Genomic DNA, 25,754 nt, shown 5'->3' on the forward strand with positions numbered 1-25,754 from the left:
TACCATCCTGAATTTCCCGGAGGAGAGTAGCCAGCATGTCGGCAGGCTCGCAAGAGGCCGAGAGCAACAGTCTGAAACTGTTGTCTGAGTTATGAGGGCTAATGCTAATCTTGCTAGCTGTAGCGTTATCGTTATCTTGGGAATCAACAACGTTTTGGTCGTCCTTCTTGCCTCTCGGTCGGAGGTCCATGGCTCTTTGGGAAGGTAAGTACTTGACAATTTATCAGCCGATGTTAGAATATTGTTTCAACGTTGTTATTTAGGTAATAATAGAATAACTTTGAAGAGCTCGGTTTGTCAACGTCTGCTCAGCTCCGCGGCATCACGTGCTCCCCGGAGGAGGGTCTTTTTAACCGTTTTCCAGAACTTCTTGGGGTTAAACCCACAGAGAGAGAGAGAGAACTGCTCCTTAAAGTAACTAACTTTGGCCTTCCGGAGAGCCTGAGTGCACTTATTTCTCATTTGCCTGAATGAGAGCCAGTCAGAGTATGCGTGTGCCAAGCCTTTACAAAAATTGAATTATTGAGGTGYAGTAACTTTGCCAGATCACGGTCAAACCAGGGGCTGAACCTGTTTTTAATTCTCATTTTCTTTATGGGGCCGTGRTTGTTAACAATATCACTGAAGATATCAAACAAGAAGGTCCAAGCTTCTTCGACAGAGGGGATCAAGCTGATTCTATACCAATTTACAGAGGCCAGGTCATGAAGGAAGGCTTGCTCATGAAAGTTTTTTAGCAAGCGTCTATGACAAATCAGGACAGGATGTTTCACTGATCAGCCATTACCAACACAGGCTGTAAAATAGTGATCACTAAGGTCATTACAGAAAACACCAGATTGGTACCTATCAGGATTATTTGTGAGGATAACATATAGGAGAGTAGCCTTTTCTGGGTGTTTGGATTCATACCTTGTGGGATTGGTGATAATCTGAGAAATATTTAGGGATTCCCATTCCTTTAGGAATTGTGGTTTAAGCATGTCCCAGTTTAGGTCACCTAGCAGGACAAATTCAGACTCAGTGTAACATGCTGACCAGACCGGACACGTCGTGTGCGCGAGCGTCGCAAAATAAATTTAGAAATCCATGTTTAATATATTGCACCCACACTGCTTGCGCAGCCAACGAGCGTCCGCGACACCAAGGGCTAAAAAATGTTGTTCCTATTTCTGACACAGATCGCGCTGCAAGTCCTGCCTCTCCCATCTCCTCATTGGTTTATAGAGCAGGTACCACGTGCCATCTCCTCATTGGTTTATAGAAGCAGGTACCCACGGTGCCATCTCCTCATTGGTTATACCCACGTGGGTGATAGAAAGACGAACTGTTTTGCCGGTAGTCGTGGTAATACAATGAAAGTTTAGATGCAATCACCATATAATTTAAACGGTGAAAAAGCCTGGAAAGAGGAGAGATGACTAGAAACGATTCGGTTGGTCGTTTTATATGTGGATTAATTGTCGGAGTAGAGATCCTTGTGCATTTCGGTAAAATAACAACTCAATGTTTTATTCCCAGGACAAATTAGCTAGCATCTCTCCAGAAATAAGTCTCTCACTGTTGCCGCCTGCTACCGACCCCCCTCAGCTCCAGCTGTGCCCTGGACACCATCTGTGAATTTGATCGCTCCCATCTAGCTTCAGAGTTTGTTCTGTTAGGTGACCTAAACTGGGATATGCTTAACACCGGCAGTCCTACAATCCAAGCTTGATGCCCTCAATCTCACACAAATCATCAAGGAACCCACCAGGTACAACCCTAAATCCGTAAACATGGGCACCCTAATGACATTATCCTGACCAACCTGCCTCCAAATACACCTCTGCTGTCTTCAATCAAGATCTCAGCGATCCATGCCTCATTGCCTGTATCCGCCACGGGTCCGCGGTCAAACGACCACCCCTCATCACTGTCAAACGCTCCTAAAACACTTCTGCGAGCAGGCCTTTCTAATCGACCTGGCCGGGTACCCTGGAGGATATTGACCTCATCCCGTCAGTTGAGGATGCCTGGTCATTCTTTAAAAGTTACTTCCTCACCATATTAGACAAGCATGCTCCGTTCAAAAAATGCAGAACCAAGAACAGATATAGCCCTTGGTTCACTCCAGACCTGACTGCCCTCGACCAGCACAAAAACATCCTGTGGCGAACTGCAATAGCATCGAAGAGCCCCCGCTATGCAACTGTTCAGGGAAGTCAGGAACCAATACACGCAGTCAGTCAGGAAAGCAAAGGCCAGCTTTTTCAAGCAGAAATTTGCATCCTGTAGCTCTAACTCCAAAAAGTCTGGATACTGTAAAGTCCATGGAAAACAAGAGCACCTCTCCCAGCTGCCCACTGCCGAGGCTAGGTAACACGGTCACCACTTGATAAGTCCGTGATAATCGAAAACTTCAACAAACTTTCTCAATGGCTGGCCATCCTTCTCCTGGCGTCCAACCTTGCCAACAGCCCCCCCCCGCTGCTACTCGCCCAAGCCTCCCCAGCTTCTCCTTTACCCATATCCAGATAGCAGATGTTCTGAAAAGAGCTGGAAACCTGGACCCATACAAATCAGCTGGGTTGACAATCTGGACCCCCTTTTCTGAAACTGTCGCGGCCATTGTCGCACCCCTATTACCAGCCTGTTCAACCTCTCCTTCGTATCATCTGAGATCCCCAAGGATTGGAAAGCTGCCGCGGTCATCCCCCTCTTCAGGGGGAGACACACCTGGACCCAAACTGTTACAGACCTATATCCATCCTGCCTGCCTATCTAAGGTCTTCGAAAGCCAAGTCAACAAACAGATCACTGACCATCTCGAATCCCACCGTACCTTCTGCTGTGCAATCCGGTTTCCGAGCCGGTCACGGGTGCACCTCAGCACGCTCAAGGTACTAACGATATTCATAACCGCCATCGATAAAAGACATTACTGTGCAGCCGTCTTCATCGACCTGGCCAAGGCTTTCGACTCTGTCAATCACCCATATTCTTATCGGCAGACTCAGTAGCCTCGGTTTTTCTAATGACTGCCTTGCCTGGTTCACCAACTACTTTGCAGACAGAGTTCAGTGTGTCAATCGGAGGGCATGTTGTCCGGTCCTCTGGCAGTCTCTATGGGGTACCACAGGGTTCAATTCTCGGGCGACTTTTCTCTGTATCATCAATGATGTTGCTCTTGCTGCGGGCGATTCCCTGATCCACTCTACGCAGACGACACCATTCTATATACTTCCGGCCTTTCTTGGACACTGTGCTATCTAACTCAAGAGCTTCAATGCCATACCAACACTCCTTCCGTGGCCTCCACTGCTCTTAACGCTAGTAAACCAAATGCATGCTTTTCAACCGTTCGCGTGCCTGCACCCGCACGCCCGACTAGCATCACCACCCTGGACGGTTCCGACCTAGATATATGTGGACATCTATAAGTACCTAGGTGTCTGGCTAGACTGCAAACTCTCCTTCCAGACTCATATCAAACATCTCTCAATCCAAAATCAAAGCAAGAATCGGCTTTTCTATTCCGCAACAAAGCCCCTTCACTCACGCCGCCAAACTTACCCTAGTAAAACTGACTATCCTACGATCCTCGACTTCGCGATGTCATCTACAAAATAGCTTCCAATACTCTACTCAGCAAACTGGATGCAGTTTATCACAGTGCCATTCGTTTTGTTCCTAAAGCACTTATACGACCACCACTGCGACCTGTATGCCCTAGTCGGCTGCCCTCGCTACATGTTCGTCGTCAGACCCACTGGCTCCAGGTCATCTACAAGGCTATGCTAGGTAAAGTGCCGCCTTTATCTCAGTTCACTGGTCACGATGGCTCACCCACCTGCAGCACGCGCTCAGAAGGTGTATCTCACTGATCCATCCTAAAGCCAAAACTCATTTGGACGCCTTTCCTTCCAGTTCTCTGCTGCCTGCGACTGGAACGAATTGCAAAAATCTCTGAAGTTGGAGACTTTTTTTCCCTCAAACAACTTTAAAAATCTGCTATCCGAGCAGCTAACCGATCGCTGCAGCTGTACATAGTCCATCTGTAAAACTACCCACCCAATTTACCTACCTCACCCCCCATACTGCTTTATTTATTTACTTTTCTGCTCTTTTGCACACCAGTATCTCTTTTGCACATGATCATTTGATGATTTATCACTCCAGTGTTAATCTGCTAAATTGTAATTATTCGATTTATTGCCTACCTCATGCTTTTGCACCATTGTATATAGATTCTCTTTTTTTCTACCATGTTATTGACTTGTTTATTGTTTCTCCATGTGTAACTCTGTGTTGTCTGTTCACACTGCTATGCTTTATCTTGGCCAGGTCGCAGTTGCAAATGAGAACTTGTTCTCAACTAGCCTACCTGGTTAAATAAAGGTGAAATAAATAAAAATTTTTTTTTATGCTGCAGTAGTTTATGTGTCGGGGGCTAGGGTCAGTTGGTATACCTTGGAGTATTCTCTATCTTATCCAGTGTCCTGTGTGAATTTAAGTATGCTCTCTCTCATATTCTCTCGTTCTCTCTTTCTTTCTCTTCTCTCGGAGAACCTGAGCTCTAGGACCATACGTCACGGCAAACCGGGCATGATGACTCCTTGCTGTCCCCAGTCCGCCTGGCCTTGCTGCTATTCCAGTTTCAACTGTTCTGCCTGCGGTTATGGAACCCCTACTGTCCCAGACCTGCTGTTTTCAACTCTTAAGATCGGCTTATACCCAACTGACATTTATTCCTGATTATATTTGACCATGCTTGTCATTTATTAACATTTTGAAAAATCTTGGTTCTCTCTAATTCTCTCCTTCTTCTCTTTTCTTTCTCTCTCTCTCGGAGGACCTGAGCCCTAGGACCATACGTCAGGACTACCGGGCATGATGACTCCTTGCTGTCCCAGTCCACCTGGCCTTGCTGCTATTCCAGTTTCAACTGTTCTGCCTGCGGTTTGGAACCGCCACCTGTCCCAGACCTGCTATTTTCAACTCTTAATGATCGGCTATGAAAAGCCAACTGAAAATTATTCATGATTATTATTTTGACCATGCTTGTCACTTATGAACATTTTGAACATCTTGGCATAGTTCTGTTATAATCTCCACCCGGCAACGCCAGAAGAGGACTGGCCACCCCTCATAGCCTGGTTCCTCTCTAGGTTTCTTCCTAGGTTTTGGCCTTCTAGGGAGGTTTTCCTAGCCACCGTGCTTCTACACCTGCAATTGCTTGTGTTTGGGGTTTTAGGCTGTGTTTCTGTACAGCACTTCGAGATATTAGCTGATGTACGAAGGGCTTTAAAATAAACTTGATTTGTTTGATTTGATTTATTGTGGAATGTTTGCCTAGACTTATCTCCTTCACTCCCCTGCAGAGTTCTGTCTAAGTCACACATTTCTAAGAGGGGCTCTTTATAATGAGGCGAGAGAGAGAGAGAAAACTAAAATACAACTGTAGAACAATACTAAACTTCTACAATGAATATATATATTGTTAATCCGTAGTCTAAAACCCTATAAATGTAAGGAGGGAGGAGTCTTATAACCCCTCCCCTTCTATTAATATAACATAAACATAATACATTATTCTAATACATCAAACATTTGTACAGCCCCAAATCATGACCCCTAGGTGAATCCTGACACATGTAATGAGTGATACTATCCAGCAGATACAAATCCCTAGACATGGTTGTATTTGGGGTTCCTTACTGGAGTAGAATGAGTTGAGGCAGGGCAGAAGGGCGACGAAGGGGTTAATTTGGGGGCGGGGTTTGGGGGTAGAGAATGGGTATGGGTGTTTGCCCCAGTCTGCACGCACAGAAGGGGAATGTCAATTATTTAGATAGGTAGAGAAAACGAGGGCAAACAGGGGTATTGTTATAATGGGAATAAAGGAGGATGAAAACGAAAACCAGTCAACGGAGGAAAAAGTCAAGGTGTTCATGAAACGTAATCTCAAGATGATGGACGAACAGGTGGATCCTCTTTTTTTTTTTAAGTTCTCACCGTTTCGGTGGCCCTGTCCGATCATAGCTATGCTAACTCATTACAAAATGAAAATAGCCTTGTTACAACAGGGTAGGGAACTGAAGAACACCTCGTTCTCTATTAATCAACAATTTCCCCATGAAATAGTGGAGGGACGACATGCCCTGTACCCCACTTTCAAAAGGCTCCGAACACAGAAGCAGAATGTTCGTCTAGTGGTCGATAAATTATATGTAAACAACCCAATGTTCATGAAGTCGAAGATAACAACGTGGCTGTGAGTGATAGCAACCTCCTGCTGAAGTAGTCCACGATACACATTTGCACCGCATTACACAGTACAACTATGGATTCATTTGTATTTTACAAAAACATTTTTAGCATGATGGACTCTTTTTATTGTATTTTTCTCTTCTTTTTTTTATTCACGCAGTATGGAACCGTGGACTATGTGGACTTAAAATAAGGTTGGTAATGCAAAATGGGTATGATGAATTATTATCCTTTTTTATTTAGCCAATATGGACATTTGTGCTATATGGACTTAAATTCAGGTTTAGATTTAGGGGAAAGCGAAGATGGGTAAGGCTGACCTTTTTGATTATATATTCATTTATTTTGAAGATTGCACAGTAGTACATTAGAAATACCAAGGTTGTTCTTTTAGTTTGATATGTTATGGCCTTATTGTAGAAGTTGCGTATATTATGACTTTATTAAGCAATAAGGCCRGAGGTGTTGTCAGCCAATCAGCATTCAGGGCTCGAACCACCCAGTTTATAAAAGCGGAGGAGGAGATGGCTGCCGTTTTWCGGTCTCCTAACCAATTGTGTGTCTTTTCGCGTTATTTGTAACTTATTTTGTAKATAATGTTTCTGCCACCATCTCTTCTGACCAAAAAGAGCTTCTAGATATCAGGACAGCGATTACTCACCTCGTACTGGACAAATATTTTTTTCTTCAATGAGTCGGATTCAAAGGATTTACTTCAGACACCCAACAAGGCCCAAATCCCTGTGATTCGCATGAGAAAGAGACAGAGATATCAGGGACGTTTGTTTTATCGTTGGATAACAAAAATTATCACGAATATCATACCAACGGGACATTAAAAACTGTAATATCTTATGTTTCATAGAGTCGTGGCTGAACGACGACAACATACAACTGCCGGGGTTTATGCTGCATCTGCAATATAGAACAGCCGCCTCCGGTAAGACAAGGCGTGGTGGTCTGTGTATATTTGTAAACAACAGCTGGTGCACAAAATATAATAGTAAGGWAGTCTCAAGGTTTTTCTCACATGAGGTAGAGTTCAGTATCTCATGATAAGCTGTAGACCACACAATTTACCAAGAGAGATTAAGTCTATATTTTTCGTAGCTGTCTATTTACCACCACAAACCGATTCTGGCACTAAGTCTGCACTCAATGAGCTGTATAKGGCCATAAGCAAACAGGGAAACGCTCATCCAGAAGCAGTGCTCCTAGTGTCCGGGGACTTCAATGCAGGGAAACTTAAATCCATTTTACCTCATTTCTACCGGCATGTCACATGTGCAACCAGAGGGAAAAAAACTCTAGACCACCTTTACTCCACACACATAGACACATACAAAGCTCTCCCTCGCCTTCCATTTGGCAAATRTGACCATAATTCTATCCTCCTGATTCCTGCTTACAAGCAAAAACTAGAGCAGGAAGCACCAGTGTCTCGGTCAATAAAGAAGTGGTCAGATGACGCAGATACTAAGCTACAGGACTGTTTTGCTAGCACGGACTGGAATATGTTCCGGGATTCTTCCGATGGCATTGAGGAGTACACCACATCAGTCACTGGCTTCATCAATAAGTGCATCGATGATGTCGTCCTCACAGTGACTGTACATACATTCCCCAACCAGAAGCCATGGATTACACTATTACAGACTACAAAGGGAAGCACAGCCGCAAGCTGCCAAGTGACACGAGCCTACCAGACGAGCTTCTATGCTCGCTTCGAGGCAAGCAACACTGAAGCATGCATGAGAGCATCAGCTGTTCCGGATGACTGTTTGATAATGCTTTCCGCAGCCGATGTGAGTCAGACCATTAAACAGGTCAACATTCACAAGGCCGCAGGGCCAGACGGATTACCAGGATGTGTACTCCGAGCATGCACTGACCAACTGGCAAGTGTCTTCACTCACATTTTCAACCTGTCCCTGACTGAGTCTGTAATACCAACATGTTTCAAGCAGAGTACCATAGTCCCTGTGCCCAAGAACACTAAGGTAATCTGCCTAGATGACTACCGACCTGTAGCACTCAGGTCTGTAGCCATAAAGCGCTTTGAAAGGCTCACATCAACACCATTATCCCAGAAACCATGGGGCCAATCCAATTTGCATACCGCCCCAACTGATCCACAGATGATGCAATCTCTATTGCACTCCACACTGCCCTTTCCTACCTGGACAAAAGGAACACCTACGTGAGAATGCTATTCATTGACCACAGCTCAGCGTTCACCATAGTGCCCTCAAAGCTCATCACTAAGCTAAGGACCCTGGTACTTAACACCTCCCTCTGCAACTGGATCCTTGACTTCCTGACGGGCCGCCCTCAGGTGGTAAGGGTAGGTAACAGCACATCTGCCARGCTAATCAGGTCTGTGAGAGCCGGAATTCTTACTGGTTGGTAGGTGATCAAATACTTATGTCATGCAATAAAATGCAAATTAATTACTTAAAAATCATACAATGTGATTTTCTGGATTTTTGTTTTAGATTCCYTCTCTCACAGTTGAAGTGTACCTATGATAAAAAATTACAGACCTCTACATGCTTTGTAAGTAGGAAAACCTGCAAAATCGGCAGTGTACCAAATACGTCTTCTCCCCACTGTATATAATTGAAGTCAGAAGTTTACATACACCTGAGCCAAATACATTTAAACTTCGTTTTTTACAACTCCTGACATTTAATCCAAGTAAATATTTCCTATCTTAGGTCAGTTAGGATCACCACTTTATTTTAAGAACGTGAAATGTKAGAATAATAGAAGAGAGAATGATTTATTTCAGCTTTTATTTCTTTCATCACATTCCCAGTGGGTCAGAAGTTTACATACACTCAATTCGTATTTGGTAGCATTGCCTTTCAATTGTTTAACTTGGGTCAAACGTTTCAGGTAGCCTTCCACAAGCTTCCCACAATAAATTGGGTGAATATTGTCCCATTCCTCCTGACAGAGCTGGTGTAACTGAGTCAGGTTTGTAGGTCTCCTTGCTCGCGTATGCTTTTTCAGTTCTGCCCACAAATGTTCTGTGGGATTGAGGTCAGGGCTTTYTGATGGCCACTCCAATACCTTGACTTTGTTGTCCTTAAGCCATTTTGCCACAACATTGGAAGTATGCTTGGGGTCATTGTCCATTTGGAAGACCCATTTGTGAACAAGCTTTAACTTCCTGACTTATGTCTTGAGATGTTGCTTCAATAGATCTACATAATTTTCCTACCTCATGATGCCATATATTTTGTGAAGTGCACCAGTCCCTCCTTCAGCAAAGCACCCCCAAACATGATGCTGCCACCCCCGTACTTCACGGTTGGGATGGTGTTATTCGGCTTGCAAGCYTCCCCCTTTTTCCTCCAAACATAGCGATGGTCATTATGGCCAAACAGTTCTATTTTTGTTTCATCAGACGAGAGGACATTTCTCCAAAAAGTACGATCTTTGTCCCCATGTGCAGTTGCAAACTGTACTCTGGCTTTTTTACGGCAGTTTTGGAACAATGGCTTCTTCCTTGCTAAGCGGTCTTTCAGGTTATGTCGATATAGGACTCGTTTTACTGTGAATATAGTTACTTTTGTACCTATTTCCCACAGCATCTTCACAAGGTCTTTTGCTGTTGTTCTGGGATTGATTTGCACTTTTCGCACCAATGTACGTTCATCTCTAGGAGACAGAATGCGTCTCCTTCCTGAGCTGTATGACAGCTGCGTTGTCCCATGGTGTTTATACTTGCGTACTATCGTTTGTACAGATGAACGTGGTACCTTCAGGCGTTTGGAAATTGCTCCCAAGGATGAAACAGACTTGTGGTCTACTATTTTTTTCTGAGGTCTTGGCTGATTTCTTTTGATTTTCCCATGATGTCAAGCAAAGAGGGATTGAGTTTGAAGATAGGCCTTGAAATACATCCACAGGTACACCTCCAATTGACTCAAATTATGTCAATTAGCCTATCAGAAGCTTCTATAGCCATGACACCCTTTTTCTGGAATTTTCCAAGCTGTTTAAAAGCACAGTGAACTTAGTGTATGTAAACTTCTGACCCACTGGAATTGTGATACAGTGAATTATAAGTGAAATAATCTGTCTGTAAACAATTGTTGGAAAAATTACTTGTGTCATGCACAAAGTAGATATCCTAACCGACTTGCCAAAACTATAGTTTGTTAACAAGAAATTTGTGGAGTTGTTGAAAAATGAGTTTTAATGACTCCAACCTAAGTGTATGTAAACTTCTGACTTCAACTCTATATATACACTACATGACCAAAGCTTTTAGAACAGCTTCTAATCTTCTCGGAAGGCTTTCCACCAGATGTTGGAACATTGCTGCAGGGACTTGCTTCCATTCAGCCACAAAAGCATTAGTGAGGTCAGGCACTGATGTTGGGCGATTAGTCCTGGCTCGCAGTCGGTGTTCCAATTGATGGGGGTGAGGTCAGGGCTCTGTGCAGGCCAGTCAAGTTGTTCCACACCGATCTCAACAAACCATTTCTGTATGGACCTTTCTTTTTGCACTGGGGAATTGTCATGCTGAAACAGGAAAGGGCCTTCCCCAAACTGTTGCCACAAAGTTGGAAGCACAGAATCGTCTAGAATGGAATGGTATGCTGTAGCGTTAAGATCTCCCATTACTGGAAGTAAGGGGCCTAGCCCAAACCATGAAAAAGAGCCGCAGACTGTTATTCCTCCTCCACCAAACTTTACAGTTGGCACTATGCATTGGTGCAGATAGCGTTCTCCTGGTATCCGCCAAACCCAGATTTTTCCGTTGGACTGCCAGATGGTGAAGCATGATACATCACTCCAGAGAACGCGTTTCCGCTGCTCAAGAGTCCAACGGAGGCAAGCTTTACACTACTCCAGCCGACGCTTGGCATTGCGCATGGCTGCTCGGCCATGGAAACCCATTTCTTGAATCTCCAGACCAACAGTTCTTGTGCTGATGTTGCTTCAAGAGGCAGTTTGGAACTCGGTAGTGAGTGTTTCAAACGAGGACAGACAATTTTTACACGCTACGTGCTTCAGCACTCGCCGCTCCGTTTTGTGAGCTTGTGTGGGCTATCACTTCGAAGCTGAGCCATTGTTGCTCCTAGACCTTTCCACTTCACAATAACAGCACTTACAGTTGGAGGCAGTTTATATACAGTACCAGTCAAAAGTTTGGACCAGCTACTCATTCAAGGGTTTTTCTTTATTTATACTATTTTCTACACTGTAACCAAAAAGTGTAAAACAAATCAAAATATATTTTAGATTTTAGATTCTTCAAAGTAGCCACCCTTTGCCTTGATGACAGCTTTGCACACTCTTGCCATTCTCTCAACCAGATTCACCTGGAATGCTTTTCCAACAGTCTGGAGGAGTTCCCACAGATGCTGAACACTTGTTGGCTGCTTTTCCTTCACTCTGTGGTCCAACTCATCCCAAACTGTCTCAAAATCAAATCAAATCAATTGGGTTGAGGTCAGGTGATTGTGGAGGCCAGGCCATCTGATGCAGCACTCCATCACTCTCCTTCTTGGTCAAATAGCCCTTACACAACCTGGAGGTGTGTTTTGGGTCATTGTCCTGTTGAAAAACAAATGATAGTCCCACTKASAGCAAACTAGATGGCGTATCGCTGCAGAATGCTGTGGTAGCTATGCTCGTTAAGTGTGCCTTGAATTCTAAATACATCACAGACAGTGTCACCAGCAAAGCACCTCCTCCTCTATGCTTCATGGTGGGAACCACACATGCAGAGATTATCCGTTTACCTACTCTGCGTCTCACAAAGACATCGCGGTTGGAACCAAGAATCTCAAATTTGAACTAATCAGACAAAAGGACAGATTTCCAGCAGTTTGTCCATTGCTTGTGTTTCTTGGCCCAAGCAAGTCTCTTCTTATTATTAGTGTCCTTTAGTAGTTGTTTCTTTGCAGCAATTCTACCATGAAGGCCTGATTCACGCAATCCACTCTGAACAGTTGATGTTGAGATGTGTCTGTTACTTGAACTCTGAATCATTTATTTGGGCTGCAATTTCTACGGCTGGTAACTTATGCTCTGCAGCAGAGGTAACTCTGAGTCTTCCTTTCCTGTGACGGTCCTCATGACACCAAGTTTCATCATAGCACTTGATGGTTTTTGCGACGGCACTTGAAGAAACTTTCAGAGTTCTTGAAATTTTCCAGATTGACTGATCTTCGTGTCTTAAAATAAGGATGGACTGTCCTTTCTCTTTGCTTTTTTGAGCTGTTCCTACCATAATATGTACTTGGTATTTTACCAATTATGGCTATATATCTTCTGTACCACCACAACACAACTGATTGGCTCAAATRTATTAAGAAGGAAAGAAATTTCACAAATGAACTTTTAACAAGGCACACCTGTTAATTGAAATGCATTCCAGGTGACTACCCATGAAGCAGGTTTAGAGAATGCCAAGTGTGCAAAGCTGTCATCAAGTCAAAGGGTGGCTACTTTGAAGAATCTCATATATAATAAATATATTTTGAGTTGTTTAACACTTTTTGGGTTACTACATAATTCCATATGTGTTATTTCATAGTTTTGATGTCTTCATTATTATTCTACAATGTAGAAAATAGTTTGGTGTGTCCAAACMTTTGACTGGCACTGTATATCTATATATTTAGCTGAAAATCTAAGCATGCAGCTGTCCAAATTTTGCAAGATTTTACTTTTGCCTTAACAGAGTTTAACTGTAGGCTGTAGGCTTTAACTGTAGGCTAGTGCTGTCTTAGCTCGACAGGCTAGTCAGGGCTTCAAACTGATTTATAATACATTATTTTTATGGCTAATATTAAAGAGCATACTTGAAAAGTTTCCCATTGGTTAACTATTTGACATATACATTTGGTTTGTTTTGCTTGTTTTCCAGCTTGGTGCTACAAGCAATGAATTGTCAGGTAACATCTTTTCCTTGCTTRTGTGGTGACWAGACAGAACAGATCAGACTTGTTGATGCATTCCCTTGACCTAATATTATTATATTGAATGTTTTGCCTAATACATTCCATAATAATCCTTATTGGCGTATCATTAGACAGTGTTGCAAAATGCAGCCTTATCAGGTCATATCTCCTTGTAAATTTGTCMTAGGCAGAAATGTGCCAYTGAAGTCAGAGAAAGGTGAAAWTATGAATGAGGTTATTGGATATGAATATCTAGTGTGTTTAATCCCAGATGTGTCAAGTGAAGCACAGGAAGATCCCAACTCTGAGAGTTTGCCTGGAGAGGYYGGTGGAGCTGAGGTGTCTCCTCAGAGCTCTGCTGTMGTGCTGGAGAGAGTTCCTGAGAACATGTCGAGAGACTTGCTGTTGTTGCTGGTGGAGACCATCTCTGGCCTGGAGGAAGACAACTTCTCCCTGGAGGTCATCAGTGAGACAAACAGAGCTGTTGTGACCTTCAATAATCCCAATGGTAGGTCACTATTTTCAAATGGTCGATTTTTTTTAAACGACACAAAATAAACTATGAATTTCACTTCTTAACTATTTTAAACAGATCTCTCCCTCACACGAAGGGATTATGTTTTCAAAAACTGTTGTGCATGATATTAAMGATATGATTGCTGTCTGTCTTTAGATGTGGAGCGTTTCCTTACTGAGAGCAAGAGCAACAAGAGTTTCCAGAAGCAGGGTWTGATTGGCCGGTTGCTAGAGAGGTGCCAGAGTGTGAGAGTGGAGAACCTGACCTCCAACATACCTGAAGATATGCTGGAGCTCTACTTTGAGAAGTGGGCTGGCCCAGCAAAGGACATCACTGTGTTCCATGAGGAACAGGCAGCCATTGTCACCTTCCACGCAGCAGAAGGTAAAACCTGCTGTTTGAATGAGCTGTTTAATTGAATAAATGTTAATCAATTTGTTTATTTGGTAATCTATTACTCTCTATTATAAGAAGAATTGAATGTAGCCTTGCTATTCTGTTGCTGCAGCAGTCTCTTGGCCTCAAACAGAAATATTCTGTTTGGCCCTCATTTCATGCTATGAAAGACAGTCCGTTATCTATGTCGTTTCAGTTGTGGAAACCACTCTAAATAAACATCATGTAATTGGAAAAGTCCCAGTCAACGTGTATCCATACTACGAGTCCTTGGGCACTGCCTTGTATGGAAAGGAGAGGCCAATGTGGAAGATGCCTGACCCTTTCATAGAGTGTGTGCATTCTGCTGTATGGAAATTCCTCRCCATGAAGAGACAGTTGTCCCCCATCACTGACCAGATGAAGGCTCACTTCTGTCAAGTAGACATGGATTCTCCTGAGGTTAAACTCAGTCCTTTGCCAACCCTGCTAAGGCAGAAAGGACTAACAAGCAAACATGTAGATGGATGGAAGCAGAATGCCTTGATCGTCTTCCGTGACATAATGGCCAAATTTGCTGTGTTTGAGTGTTTTGRAAGTGCCCCAGCATGGAAGGCAGTGGAGAAAGAAGTCCGCTCGGTGGTGAAAGAGGATGCTGTCCTAGCTATGGATGRCTCCAAAGGGTCTCTGACAGTTGCAGGTCTGGCCGAAGACACAAAGCGACTCCGGGGGCTGGTGGAAGACCTCATGCAGAGGGCCATGAGTCGGATAGAGAGGCAGAGGGACGGCGTCTCGGAGGAGATGGACGTGTCCCCTGCCATGTTCTATATCCTGCAGCAGGAAGGACTTCGGAAGCGCGCAGCAGACGAAGCCCCAGAGATGGGTTTTTCTTACAGAGACGACACCAAGAAGTTGGTTCTCTCAGGTCTTGTTGCAGAGGTGTACAAGGTGAAGAACTGGATCCTGGAGAGGGAGCTCAAGATGAATAAGAAGCAGCTGAAGCTGGACCCTTACCTCCTGGACTTCCTGCGGTCAGTGGACAGTATGGAGATGTCKCAGGACCTGTTCACGTCCCGGGGCATCAACGCTGTGTACAGAGTGGAGGGTGGAGAGGTACTTCTGACTGGCAGCTCAGACAGAGCCTTGGCTGATGCAGAGCAGAGGTTGAAGACTGCCCTGTCCCTGCAGAGCCTTAAGGTGGAGGATCAGGAGGTGCTGAGGAAGCCTGAGTGGAAGGATCTGAACAACAAGCTGATGGATGCCTACAACTCCCTAAAGAAAAGAACGGTGGTGATAAAGCTTCACCCAGAGAACAGAGACAGAATCATTGTGTCTGGCTTCCTGGACCCGGTCAGAGAGGTCAGCAACAGTCTGCGGGACTTTGTTGAAAACTACTCACGAGTCGAAGAGGCTGTCCGTGTCAAGTCCTGTGCCGTGGTTAAATTCATCCAGGAGAACAAATCCCAGGACTGGGAACATTTTGCCAAGCGTGATGAGGTGAATGTCCACTTTGACCCCAGAAGGCCCAAAATTGTCCTTTCTGGAGCCCGTCTCTACGTCAAGAAGGRCAAYGYGWKKTTTCAGAAGATGGTAGCASCRTTCTGCACTGATGAGCTRACCATCATGAAGCCTGGAGCAAGGAAGTACTTCCAAGAGAAGGGAAGKATGTTTMTTTCRATGGCGATGAAGGAGTACGGCTGTGTGGTGCTGCTGCAGGAAGACTACATGCTGGAGGAAGAAGAGGGCYATGATGAAGATGWGGAGGAAGGGTTTGGCCCGTCATCCTGCTGTGAGGTGAGGACACCCAATGGAATCCTGGTKTCCGTCAGTAAGGCTGACATCTGCAAGTTCAAAGTGGACGCAGTAGTCAACGCAGCCAATGAAGACCTGCAGCATATTGGAGGCCTGGCTTTAGCACTACTCAAGGCTGCTGGTCCACGGCTGCAGGYGCTCAGTGATCAACATGTRCGTAATAACCGCCGACTGCAACCAGGAGACGCCATTGTGACAGATGCAGGCAATCTGCCCTGTAAGTATGTGYTCCATGCGGTTGGTCCARGGTTCACAGACTTTGACCAGCGAACAGCCATACAGCGTCTGAAACAAGCTGTGAATGAGAGCCTGAGGGAGGCTGCGAAGGTTAACTGCTCAACTGTTGCCATCCCGGCCGTCAGCTCTGGGATATTTGGCTTTCCTCTGGACCTGTGCACTGAGACCATTGCTGTGGCAGTGCGTGACTACTGTGAGAACCTAAGGGGTCAGACCTCTCTGACTGAGATTCACCTGGTGGACAACAATGACAACATTGTGAGAGCCCTGGCCAGCGCTGTCCAGAAAACGTTCAATGACCTGCACCCAAAAATAACCATGCCTCTGCAGGGTGCACATAGGGGAAGTGGAAAACGGGGACGGGGACAACAGGGAAGTGGACAACGGGGGAAAGGACAGCATAGTTACGTACATCAAGGAACTGGATATCAGGGACAGTCACCATGGGGACATGGCAGTGGAGGTGGAGGTAGAGGGGGAGCAGAAGGTAGAGGTAGAGGGGGAGCAGAAGGTAGAGGTAGAGGGGGAGCAGAAGGTAGAGGTAGAGGGGGAGCAGAAGGTAGAGGTAGAGGGGGAGGAGAAGGTAGAGGAGGATGTGGAGGTAGAGGAGGAGGTAGAGGTAGAGGAGGACATGGAGATAGGGGAGGAGGAGTTAGAGAAAGCGGAACTCAAAGAAATTATCATGAAAACCAAGAGGAGCAGAGGAGAGAGTATGGCCAAGAGAGGAAGTTTGAGGGGGTAGGCAGTGGGGAAATCCTACAGACCAATCGCACACAAGAGGGTCTGAAGATCATTCTGAGGAAGGGAAATATCCAGGAGGAATATGTGAGTACACATACCTTAGTTATCAGAGCACCAAGTAAACAATTGTTGTATAATACATGTATTATAAGTAGTACATCAGATAACCCAGAGTATAAGATGTATAATTTGTTTACCTTTCATTCTACTCTTCTTTATCTGGAATGACAGCTGTCTTGTAGAAGTCATAATTTATGTTTGAAAAGAAATACGTAGCTGTTCCCTTCTCGCTTCATTAATGATTGGTCATTTGTTTTGACACCTCTAGTCTGAGGGCATCGTCAACACCATCTCTGAGGATTTGGACCTGAGTAAAGGTGCTGTGTCCAATGCTATCCTAAAGGCAGCCGGTCCTGGGCTCCAATCAGCAGCCACAGATGAGGCTCGCGCCATCAGATTGGCCTATGGTGACGTTGTGGTCACCGACGGTTACAACCTGCGATGTCAGAGGGTGATCCATACTGTCTGCCCCCATTGGGACCAGGGAGCTGGCTCAGCAGAGAAGGTAAGCTATGAGTTATTGACAGTGTTTAATTTGTAAATCGGGAGGTCCCGGAAGGGGTGGGGGTATCCGGAGGGCTCTGAGGTGCTGGAACACATTGAGAAAAAACGTGTCAAACACAACGTAGCAGCACAGCAGACAGAGTAAACAGCCAAGTAGCCTACTGTCTATGTTGGTGAAACGGACAGCACTCTCCAAGGTGCTGATTCATTGAAAGCATTTTAAACGTCACTGCAGTATGCCCACATACTTGAGTGTAGCTGCAGGGCTTACACAAGTCTGAATTTCTGATAGCCTATTTTTCTAGACATCGATGTACAGCAACATTTTTAGATGACACTGCAGAACACCCGTCATATGCACACAAACTCAGCTGTGGGGTTCGCAAGACCCCAATGTAATATCATTTTCAAGACATCAATGTAGCAGTAGAACAAATATCACAATATCAGAATAAATAAATCTCTGTAGGCTACAGCAGAACACACATATGAGAATATATACGCCTCTTGGCATTTTGATAATATGATGCACATATTCAGATTACTTTCACAGTACAGAACAAGTTTGTAAAGGGAAAAAAATGTCCTACCTTAGTTTTCCAAACCTCCAGCAATGACATGTCAAGTCCATTTAACTCCTGAGAGTCCATTTCTTGCTCAAAGCCATGAGCGGGCCTGTGGCTGTGACCTTTAGCCTCCTTCTAATGCTGTTCTGAAGACTGGCATTTTTATTTATTTTGAGTGTTAACTATAACTTGGGTGTCCTCTTTAGCCTCGTCTAGAAGGCTTGCTGCCACCAAATGTGCCCTGGTTTGGGCATGTTCAAAAACCTTGTTTTACGTCTGAGGCAWAGGATGTTAACTTACTGTACATTCCACCCACTCTTTTGCTAGTTTAATCCCTCCAGTCGTTTCTAGACCCACACTCTCTACCTTTTTGCATGTTGTTCAGCCCAATTTTGAATTATGAATGACAAGCCAGGAGTTATGTGTTTGCTTGAACTGCAAATTACACCTGCTCCGAGCCCTTAGTCTGTGGATGCACTGCCCCCCTCGTCCCAGCTCCCCGTCTGCCTCTCCCTCTGAGTCTGACTCTCTAGGAGGCCTTCTAGCTAGTGGAGGTGCCGGTGGTGATGTTGAACTGTTGGGATTAMCAGCGRTGCTAGCTTAGGCATCGCCATCAGGAACAATTTGCAACTCACACCTCCTGCACTGACAGTTCTCTGGTTTGTTCTGGGTTCAATTCACCATCTTTCTCTAGATTGTTGGACTTGAAAAATGTCATCAAACTCGATTGCCTTTTCTTATCCATTTTTTATTTGGCTTTCTCAAGATTCAAATTCAGTAGTGAGATGACTAATGTGATTACATAAGGACCTCTTCACTAGCGTGACACCACTACAAGACCTTGTGTGTCGAGATGAGTGTACTTAATTAATAAAAATTTTTATTAAAGAAGAAAATAAAAAAGATAAATTATATAGAAATATTAATAAGAACAAAGAAATATAAATAAATTTAGAAATATTAAGGTAAACTAGATAAAATAATGAAATTACAGAATTGAATAAAGTTAAAATTAAAGAATTATATAGTTATATAAGTAGAAAAAATAATAGATTATCAATTTTTATTATAAAATTAGAAAAGATAGAAAGAAAGATATAAATGATAAATATTTTTTTTTTATAATTTAAAACAACAAAATTTTATAAAAAACTTGAGAAGAAATATAAGAGATAAAAAGAATAGAAAAATAATATAATAATTATTGATAGTATAAATTAACAATAGATATAATTTATTTTTTTTGTTTAAATAAGAATTAAATTATATAAAATTTAAGATAATGAAAATATCTCGTTACAAACTAATATTAATAGGTATTATACTGAATTTATTTATTTATAAGTACATTATATTTATATATTGTATAATTATATTTAAATAGTAAACTAAAAATGTGGATTTATACTAAATATTAAATGTTTATTCCTATAAAAAAACGTAAAAACATGTACTATTAAAACCAAATAATCATTATAAACACTTTTTCTTATTTTTTATAAAATACGTAATCAAATAATAATTAAAAAGAACGTAATTTAGTTTCTTTAAAAAGTAGAACTATCTAATTAATAGGTATAAAATAACCTTAGTAAAGTGTAAAATAAACAAACAGCAAAAATAGTAAAAGATTAAAATGTAATGATAAAATTAAATAACGTTTGTTTTTTTTGATTAAAAGAAAAAACAATATGATAACACGAATTCAAATTATATAATTAAGAATTTTAGAGGTAATATTTATATCTATATTCATAGATAAAAGAATTAAATTTAATTAAGTAATATGAAAAAAAAAAGTAAACGGTAATTTAATTTGTAGAAAATTATAATAATAAAAAAAATAAAAAAGATTTAGATATATAAAACTTAGATTTTAAATATATTATAATAAAAAAACAGTTAAAATATATATAGTAAGAAAACAAAAATAAAAAGAAAAAATTTTAAAAAAATTAATATTATATATAAAATTATAATCATATATAAGAAGACACTATTATTGTAATTTATTAAAATCATAGCTAGTTAGTTAACTAATGTAAATAGAATGAAAGCTGTTAAAAAATTACAAAATAATAAAAAAAAAGCCGCACCATTTCCCTCCCATATACCTTTAAATAGTACAAGTAGAGAGCAGGTCTGGGAATCAGTGTGGGCAGGAAAGGATGAAGGATCCACTTTAATGATGGTCTTTCTGTTGGGCAGGAGAAATAACGAGGAGGCAACTTGATTTAACGCTGTCGCTTTTATTAGATGTATACAATGCGACAGTGAAACAATTAATAAACTATGCAGTGAGACGTACTGGATCCGGGCAAATAGGTGCCGGAACAAACAAACAAGTCAACTGATAGATGCCGGAACAGGTTCCAGCTCAAATTAAGCACTGGATTATTGGAGTGGGAGTGCATCGAAGGTTTTAGTAACATTTTCTAAAATTGTCCATGTGTTTGTGATTTAAGATATTGATAACGATGATCAGAGATTGCCTGAGTGAGGCAGAGAGCATAGGCTGGCATCCCTGTCTTTCCCGCCATTGGAACTGGGAACATGGGATTCCCTAAGGGCCTGGTGTCCAAGCTTTTCTGCAAGAGGTCAAAGACTTCAGCCAGAGAAGAAACTCCACACACCTTAAAGAGGTGGCCATCGTGGTCCACCCAGCGACACCACTGTGGATGTAAGTTGTAAGATGGAAAATGGTTTAAAAGGGGGATTCAGTGTTTATCATCACACAGGAGTAGTATTGTTGCAATAACTCACTTGCAGTGTGTGTTGTGCTCTTAGATATGTTTGATAAATGCTCCACACTTTTATATCTCCTGTTTACAGTGCTTTATCAGGGAATTCAAAGGTCAGACACAKGGGTATACTTGGCAGAGTTCACAAGGTGCCGGCCAATCACAACATCCCAAATCCTATGTTGACCAATCACAACATCCCAAATCCTATGTTGGCCAATCACAGCAGCCCTCTGGTAAGCTTAATTCACAGCCTTCAAAGTCTCCCCAAAAATGTTCAGCCATTGAGACCCTGCTGCCTCTTTAGAGCGTGTCTGTTTCCACAGAACCCCCTTGTCTAAACATGTTATTTTCATTAGGCGCAGGCTTCTTTGGACAGGTGTCATCCCCTTCTCTGGGTGTGTACAGCATGCAGATGGGTCACATGACTTTAGAAGTGTCATCAGGAGACATCACCAAAGATACCAGTGAGGTCATTGTCAACTCCTCCAATAAGGACTTTAACCTCAAATCAGGTGACTTGTACCTCTGACAATAGCATAGGTGTAGTAACTAATGTTTCATGTTTATGAGGCTACTAAYACAAATACRAAGGAACACCTTATAAGGATGTTTAACATGTACACATCTGAAATGTTAGAAATCCAAATGAACAGTGTTTACAGCTACACAATCAGGAAGCAAGCTAAATCCCATACACCCATACACCCCCACAGACACACAACTTATTTAATGGTTAAATTGTTGACTTAAAATAAAGAGCCATATTGTACTAATGTCTTTTTTTCTTRAGGTGTATCCAAATCCATTTTAGAAGGAGCTGGATTMAAGGTGGAGTTGGAGTGCTCAGAGATTGGTGTGTATCCATGTCCTTGAGTCAACATATACTGTAGTCATGTTACTGGTCAAGGAGACTGGTWGTCATGTTGGATATGAATGAGATGACATMTCAGTACTGTTTGATACTGTCTGGTAAAAGTCTAAAGTCAGTTTCTATWCCATGAGTTCTACAACACTGGTGTGCATTGATTGTACAATTTAGTAACTTAGATTCTTGACATCTAAARCTTTCCTTTTATGCTTTTCTACAGTCAATTCCCCAAGCTTCCAACCATGCAGGATGATCGTGACATCAGCAGGATCTCTCCCATGCAAACACATCATGCACATTGTGGGACAGAATGACCCTGAGATCATTAAAGAGACTGTGTACAATGTTCTCAAGAAGTGTGAGGAGCGAAAGTTCACCTCAGTGTCCTTCCCAGCGCTTGGAACAGGTACTCTGCTTTAATGGTCTTTATTGGACTACACTGTCTTGTGTAGTTGCATGTCTTTATTGTACTTGTTGCCTGTTTTGTGTTCTTTGTTTCTACTGTGAGGTTGTAAACGACCTGCTKCTCATAATGACGACCTGCTACTTTTCTTAGCCTAATTTTCAAATACTCTTGTTCTTTCTACGTCTTTTTCCCCAAATATACTATGCCTCTTTTACTTTTACTTGTTCCTTTCATATTTTCCTGGTCTCCTTCCCTTTCATATTTTCCTTGTCTCCTTCCCTTTCTTCCATATTTGTCTTGTGATTAGTCACTCTCAGGGACAGATTTGCTTCCATCATGTCATTGTCTATCTGTACTTCTGTCTCCATCTATGTCTTTCTGTTTGCCTCCATAGCCATGTCATTGTCTGTTTGCCTCCATCTGTCTGTTTGTCAGGCCAGGGTGGGGCGAGTCCCTCTGCTGTTGCGGACGCCATGATTGACGCAGTGGTGGACTTTGTGAAGAAGAAAAACGGACAGTTTGTGAGAAGTGTGAAGATCCTGATATTCCAGACTGCCATGGTGACTGAGTTCCACAAGAGCATGAAGAGGAGAGTGGGAGAAGGAGTGGAGGAAAAGGGCATTTTWACCAGGRTAAAAGGTCAGTGAGAATGGAAGTGTGCGAGGTAGAAGACTATATGAGCTCAATGTGTACTAATACAATATAGTTGTTATAATCATAAGTGACATTTTGTCAAGGAGTTTATATTGTGTGTGCTCTTTCTTCATAGATACAGTGACAACCTACTTTATGGGACCCAGTGATGAGCGCTCTGCCCGTGAGAACTTTGTCATGGAGGGAGAGGAGTTTTCCCCGACCGTGTTCCAGCTGTGTGCAGAGAGCCCCCAGGCTGTGAGCCGTGCCCGGGACTGGGTTAAAAACCTCATAGTGAAGGAGCAAACTGAGAAAACCATCAAGAACCCGTACATCAGCCAGCTGAGCCGGGGGGATGTAGAGAAGCTGCAGGCCATGCAGAGGGAGCTGATGGTCAGGATATGCCTGGAGAAGAAGGGCCCCGACTCCCTGATCCGCCTGGAGGGCCTGAGCCGCGATGTGCTTACAGCAGACGGCCTCATCAGCAACATGGTCCTGGACCAGGAGAGGGCAGAGAACCGCAGACAGGCAGCTTTCCTGGTGAGCAGCCTGGTGGAGTGGCAGTACAAAGACCACAGTGGGACAACGGTGTCTTTTGACATGTTCACCAACTACATCCTGGAGGAGGCTGTGAGAGACAACAGCAAAGTGACAATCAAGATCAACAATGAGGATTATAAGGCAAATGTAGCCCACAAGAGAGCTGTCAAGATTGGGGGCAGAAGAGAAATTTAGTTACTGAGAAAAGACCTGAAAGGTGGGTCCATCCATAATAAAAACTCATCTGTCTAGACTGCATTAAAATGAAAGTATGGAGAACGGTGATATTAAATATAAAAGAATGTGTTATTTTTAAGAACACATTTTTTGTGTAATTTTGTGGATGCATACAGTATATCAGGGTTCTCCAATCATTTTTATCACAATAGCTACTTTATAGCTTTAATATAGGCACATTCTTCTCGTATCCTCTACCCTACAACTCGTCCCCGGGTTCTTGGTGTAAAAGAGATGTTTTCTGTCAATGTACCTGGTAAAATAATGGTCAATAAGCAGTATTTGGCATGACAGGACCCATACAATTCTCTTGTATTTTATATAATTTTGTTTTCTCTGTTTTAACTATTTTTGTCTGTTTTTAACTCTCAATATTGCAATTATTCATAGTTAAACAACTAAAATAGAGTTTCTGAGTGCAGGTCAATGCTTACCTCACATCAGAAGACATTTTTTTTGGTAAAAAAATAAGATAAAAAAAACATAACATGTGTCGTTCTAGCGATGTTTTTCTGCGGTTAGGCCTACTGCTGCAGCACATGTCATGGAACTGAGTATGTCATCAATATGCATTTAAAGTTGTGAATCTTTTTAATGACAATACTTATTGCGGAATTAATTGACACCTAAATGCCAAACTCTACTGTGTTTTGTCCAGACGATACATCAGCGTCTCTACCTGCACACTGGGATGACATGAAGGGCTCCCTCTTAATGCTGGTTCCACTAACTCCAGGATCCAAGGAATACAATGAAGTGGAGAAGGAATTTCGGAAGACTTTGCTCACTGACACCATCATTACAGTATGTTTGTGAAAATGTATACCTGAATTTCATTTGCATTCCACAATAGACTGATTTTCTATGATGACATTATATGAAAGCCTCACATTTTGCAACATTGATGTTAGAAATCCCTCAACTATCATTTAAAAAAAAAAAATACATTAAAGGCAACAGCTTTGTGGATTTTTTTTAAAGAATGGAACTGTAATTCCTGGAACCAGTGAAATGTGTAATTCCTATTCCTTTGCTGTTCGATACATATTTAGCTAGGTGGGATTGCACTTCAGTAATAAATAAATCACTGTCGATTTCTACATGTGTTTTGTTTGCTATTCGAAGATTGAACGAGTCCAGAACGATTCACTGTGGAAGAGCTACCAGATAAGAAAGAACCTCCTGGAGGAGAAGAACAAGCACACAAACAACGAGAAACTGCTCTTCCATGGCACCAGTTCCAACTCCATCACCCAGATCAACAGCCATGGCTTCAATRGCAGCTACGCTGGAACACATGGTATGAGAATGGTCTCATGGAAACATGTCTGATGACCAATATTCTTTACTGTTATGTTGAGACCTCTTCCTAAGGGAGGAGGAGCTTGATGAAGAGACATAAATCAATCTGATCAACTGGGTATCATTGTTATAATATTTTTTTTAACTCTTTAAGTACAATATGTTTTTCGTCCAGGTGCGGCTATTGGCGATGGATCATACTTTGCTGTGGACTCCAGATATCCCTGTCTCTTATACACATCTAGATGTGTATAAGAGACAGAGGTAGAATCATATGATTCACTGTGCACATGCTCAGTTTAGTCCTGAACCCTCATGTGAAAAAGCAAGTCCCTGTGATAAACTCTGCAGATTCTATTGACAGAAATCTGATTTTGAGGTAAGAAAGTAATTATTTTGAACAATTTTTTTTTTTGTAATGCATAAAGTGCTTTGTTGTTCCATTCACCAAACTTATATCAGGTTTATAACCAGTCTGTGTAGAGATATTTGATGCAAGTTAGCAATGCTAAAGTTTTAAKATTTTAGCTCAAATGGAAGCTAGCTAATGGCTGGAAGGGTCAGGGTTAGTTGTAACAACTGGATATTTTTGGTACATGTTTTCTTTTACTTTCAGCATGCCTAGATCATGGAAAAGAAAGACAGACAGGGGAGTACCTCTCCACACTTTGAAAAGAGCATCAAATTATGTAACGGAGCAGGGGAAATCAATCAGATCAGTTGCAAAGTTGTATGGTATATGTCATGTGATGCTGTGCAGATTCTGCAAAGAGAGAAGAAGCTACTGGAGAAGGGGTCGAGAGAGCTTGTAGGCTCCCGTAGTGGAAATAGGGTCTTCATTGATGAGCAGGAGCAGAAGTTATCAGAGTATCTCTTGAGGGCAGATGATTTATGCCCACTGCTATCCAGGCCACCGCTCCGGATGCCTCCCAGCCCAGCTATCCAGCTGCCTCCCATGTCACCTCCAACTGCCTTCCAGCCCAGCTATCCAGCTGCCTTCCAGGCCACCTCTCCAGCTGCCTCCCATGTCACCTCCA

At 42.5% G+C, this 25,754-nt stretch overlaps 1 protein-coding gene across 1 annotated transcript; it reads left to right on the top strand.

Annotated features, from left to right (window-relative positions):
• Positions 1–13,102: 13,102 nt before the first annotated feature.
• On the top strand, positions 13,103–24,972 carry LOC112080567 (protein mono-ADP-ribosyltransferase PARP14; the record flags this gene model as incomplete). The annotated part of the gene is given in 17 exon segments (XM_070442628.1): positions 13,103–13,169; positions 13,447–13,683; positions 13,849–14,076; positions 14,285–16,941; positions 17,186–17,422; positions 20,453–20,502; positions 20,504–20,571; positions 20,574–20,671; positions 20,820–20,964; positions 21,088–21,243; positions 21,522–21,584; positions 21,820–22,005; positions 22,441–22,644; positions 22,775–23,395; positions 24,074–24,219; positions 24,541–24,715; positions 24,893–24,972. Coding segments are annotated over 17 exon segments (5,418 nt in total), but the record flags the coding sequence as incomplete, so codon positions are not given.
• Positions 24,973–25,754: the final 782 nt, after the last annotated feature.

This window comes from Salvelinus sp. IW2-2015, unplaced genomic scaffold (assembly GCF_002910315.2).
Source record: "Salvelinus sp. IW2-2015 unplaced genomic scaffold, ASM291031v2 Un_scaffold16375, whole genome shotgun sequence".
Classification (NCBI taxonomy): domain Eukaryota; kingdom Metazoa; phylum Chordata; class Actinopteri; order Salmoniformes; family Salmonidae; genus Salvelinus; species Salvelinus sp. IW2-2015.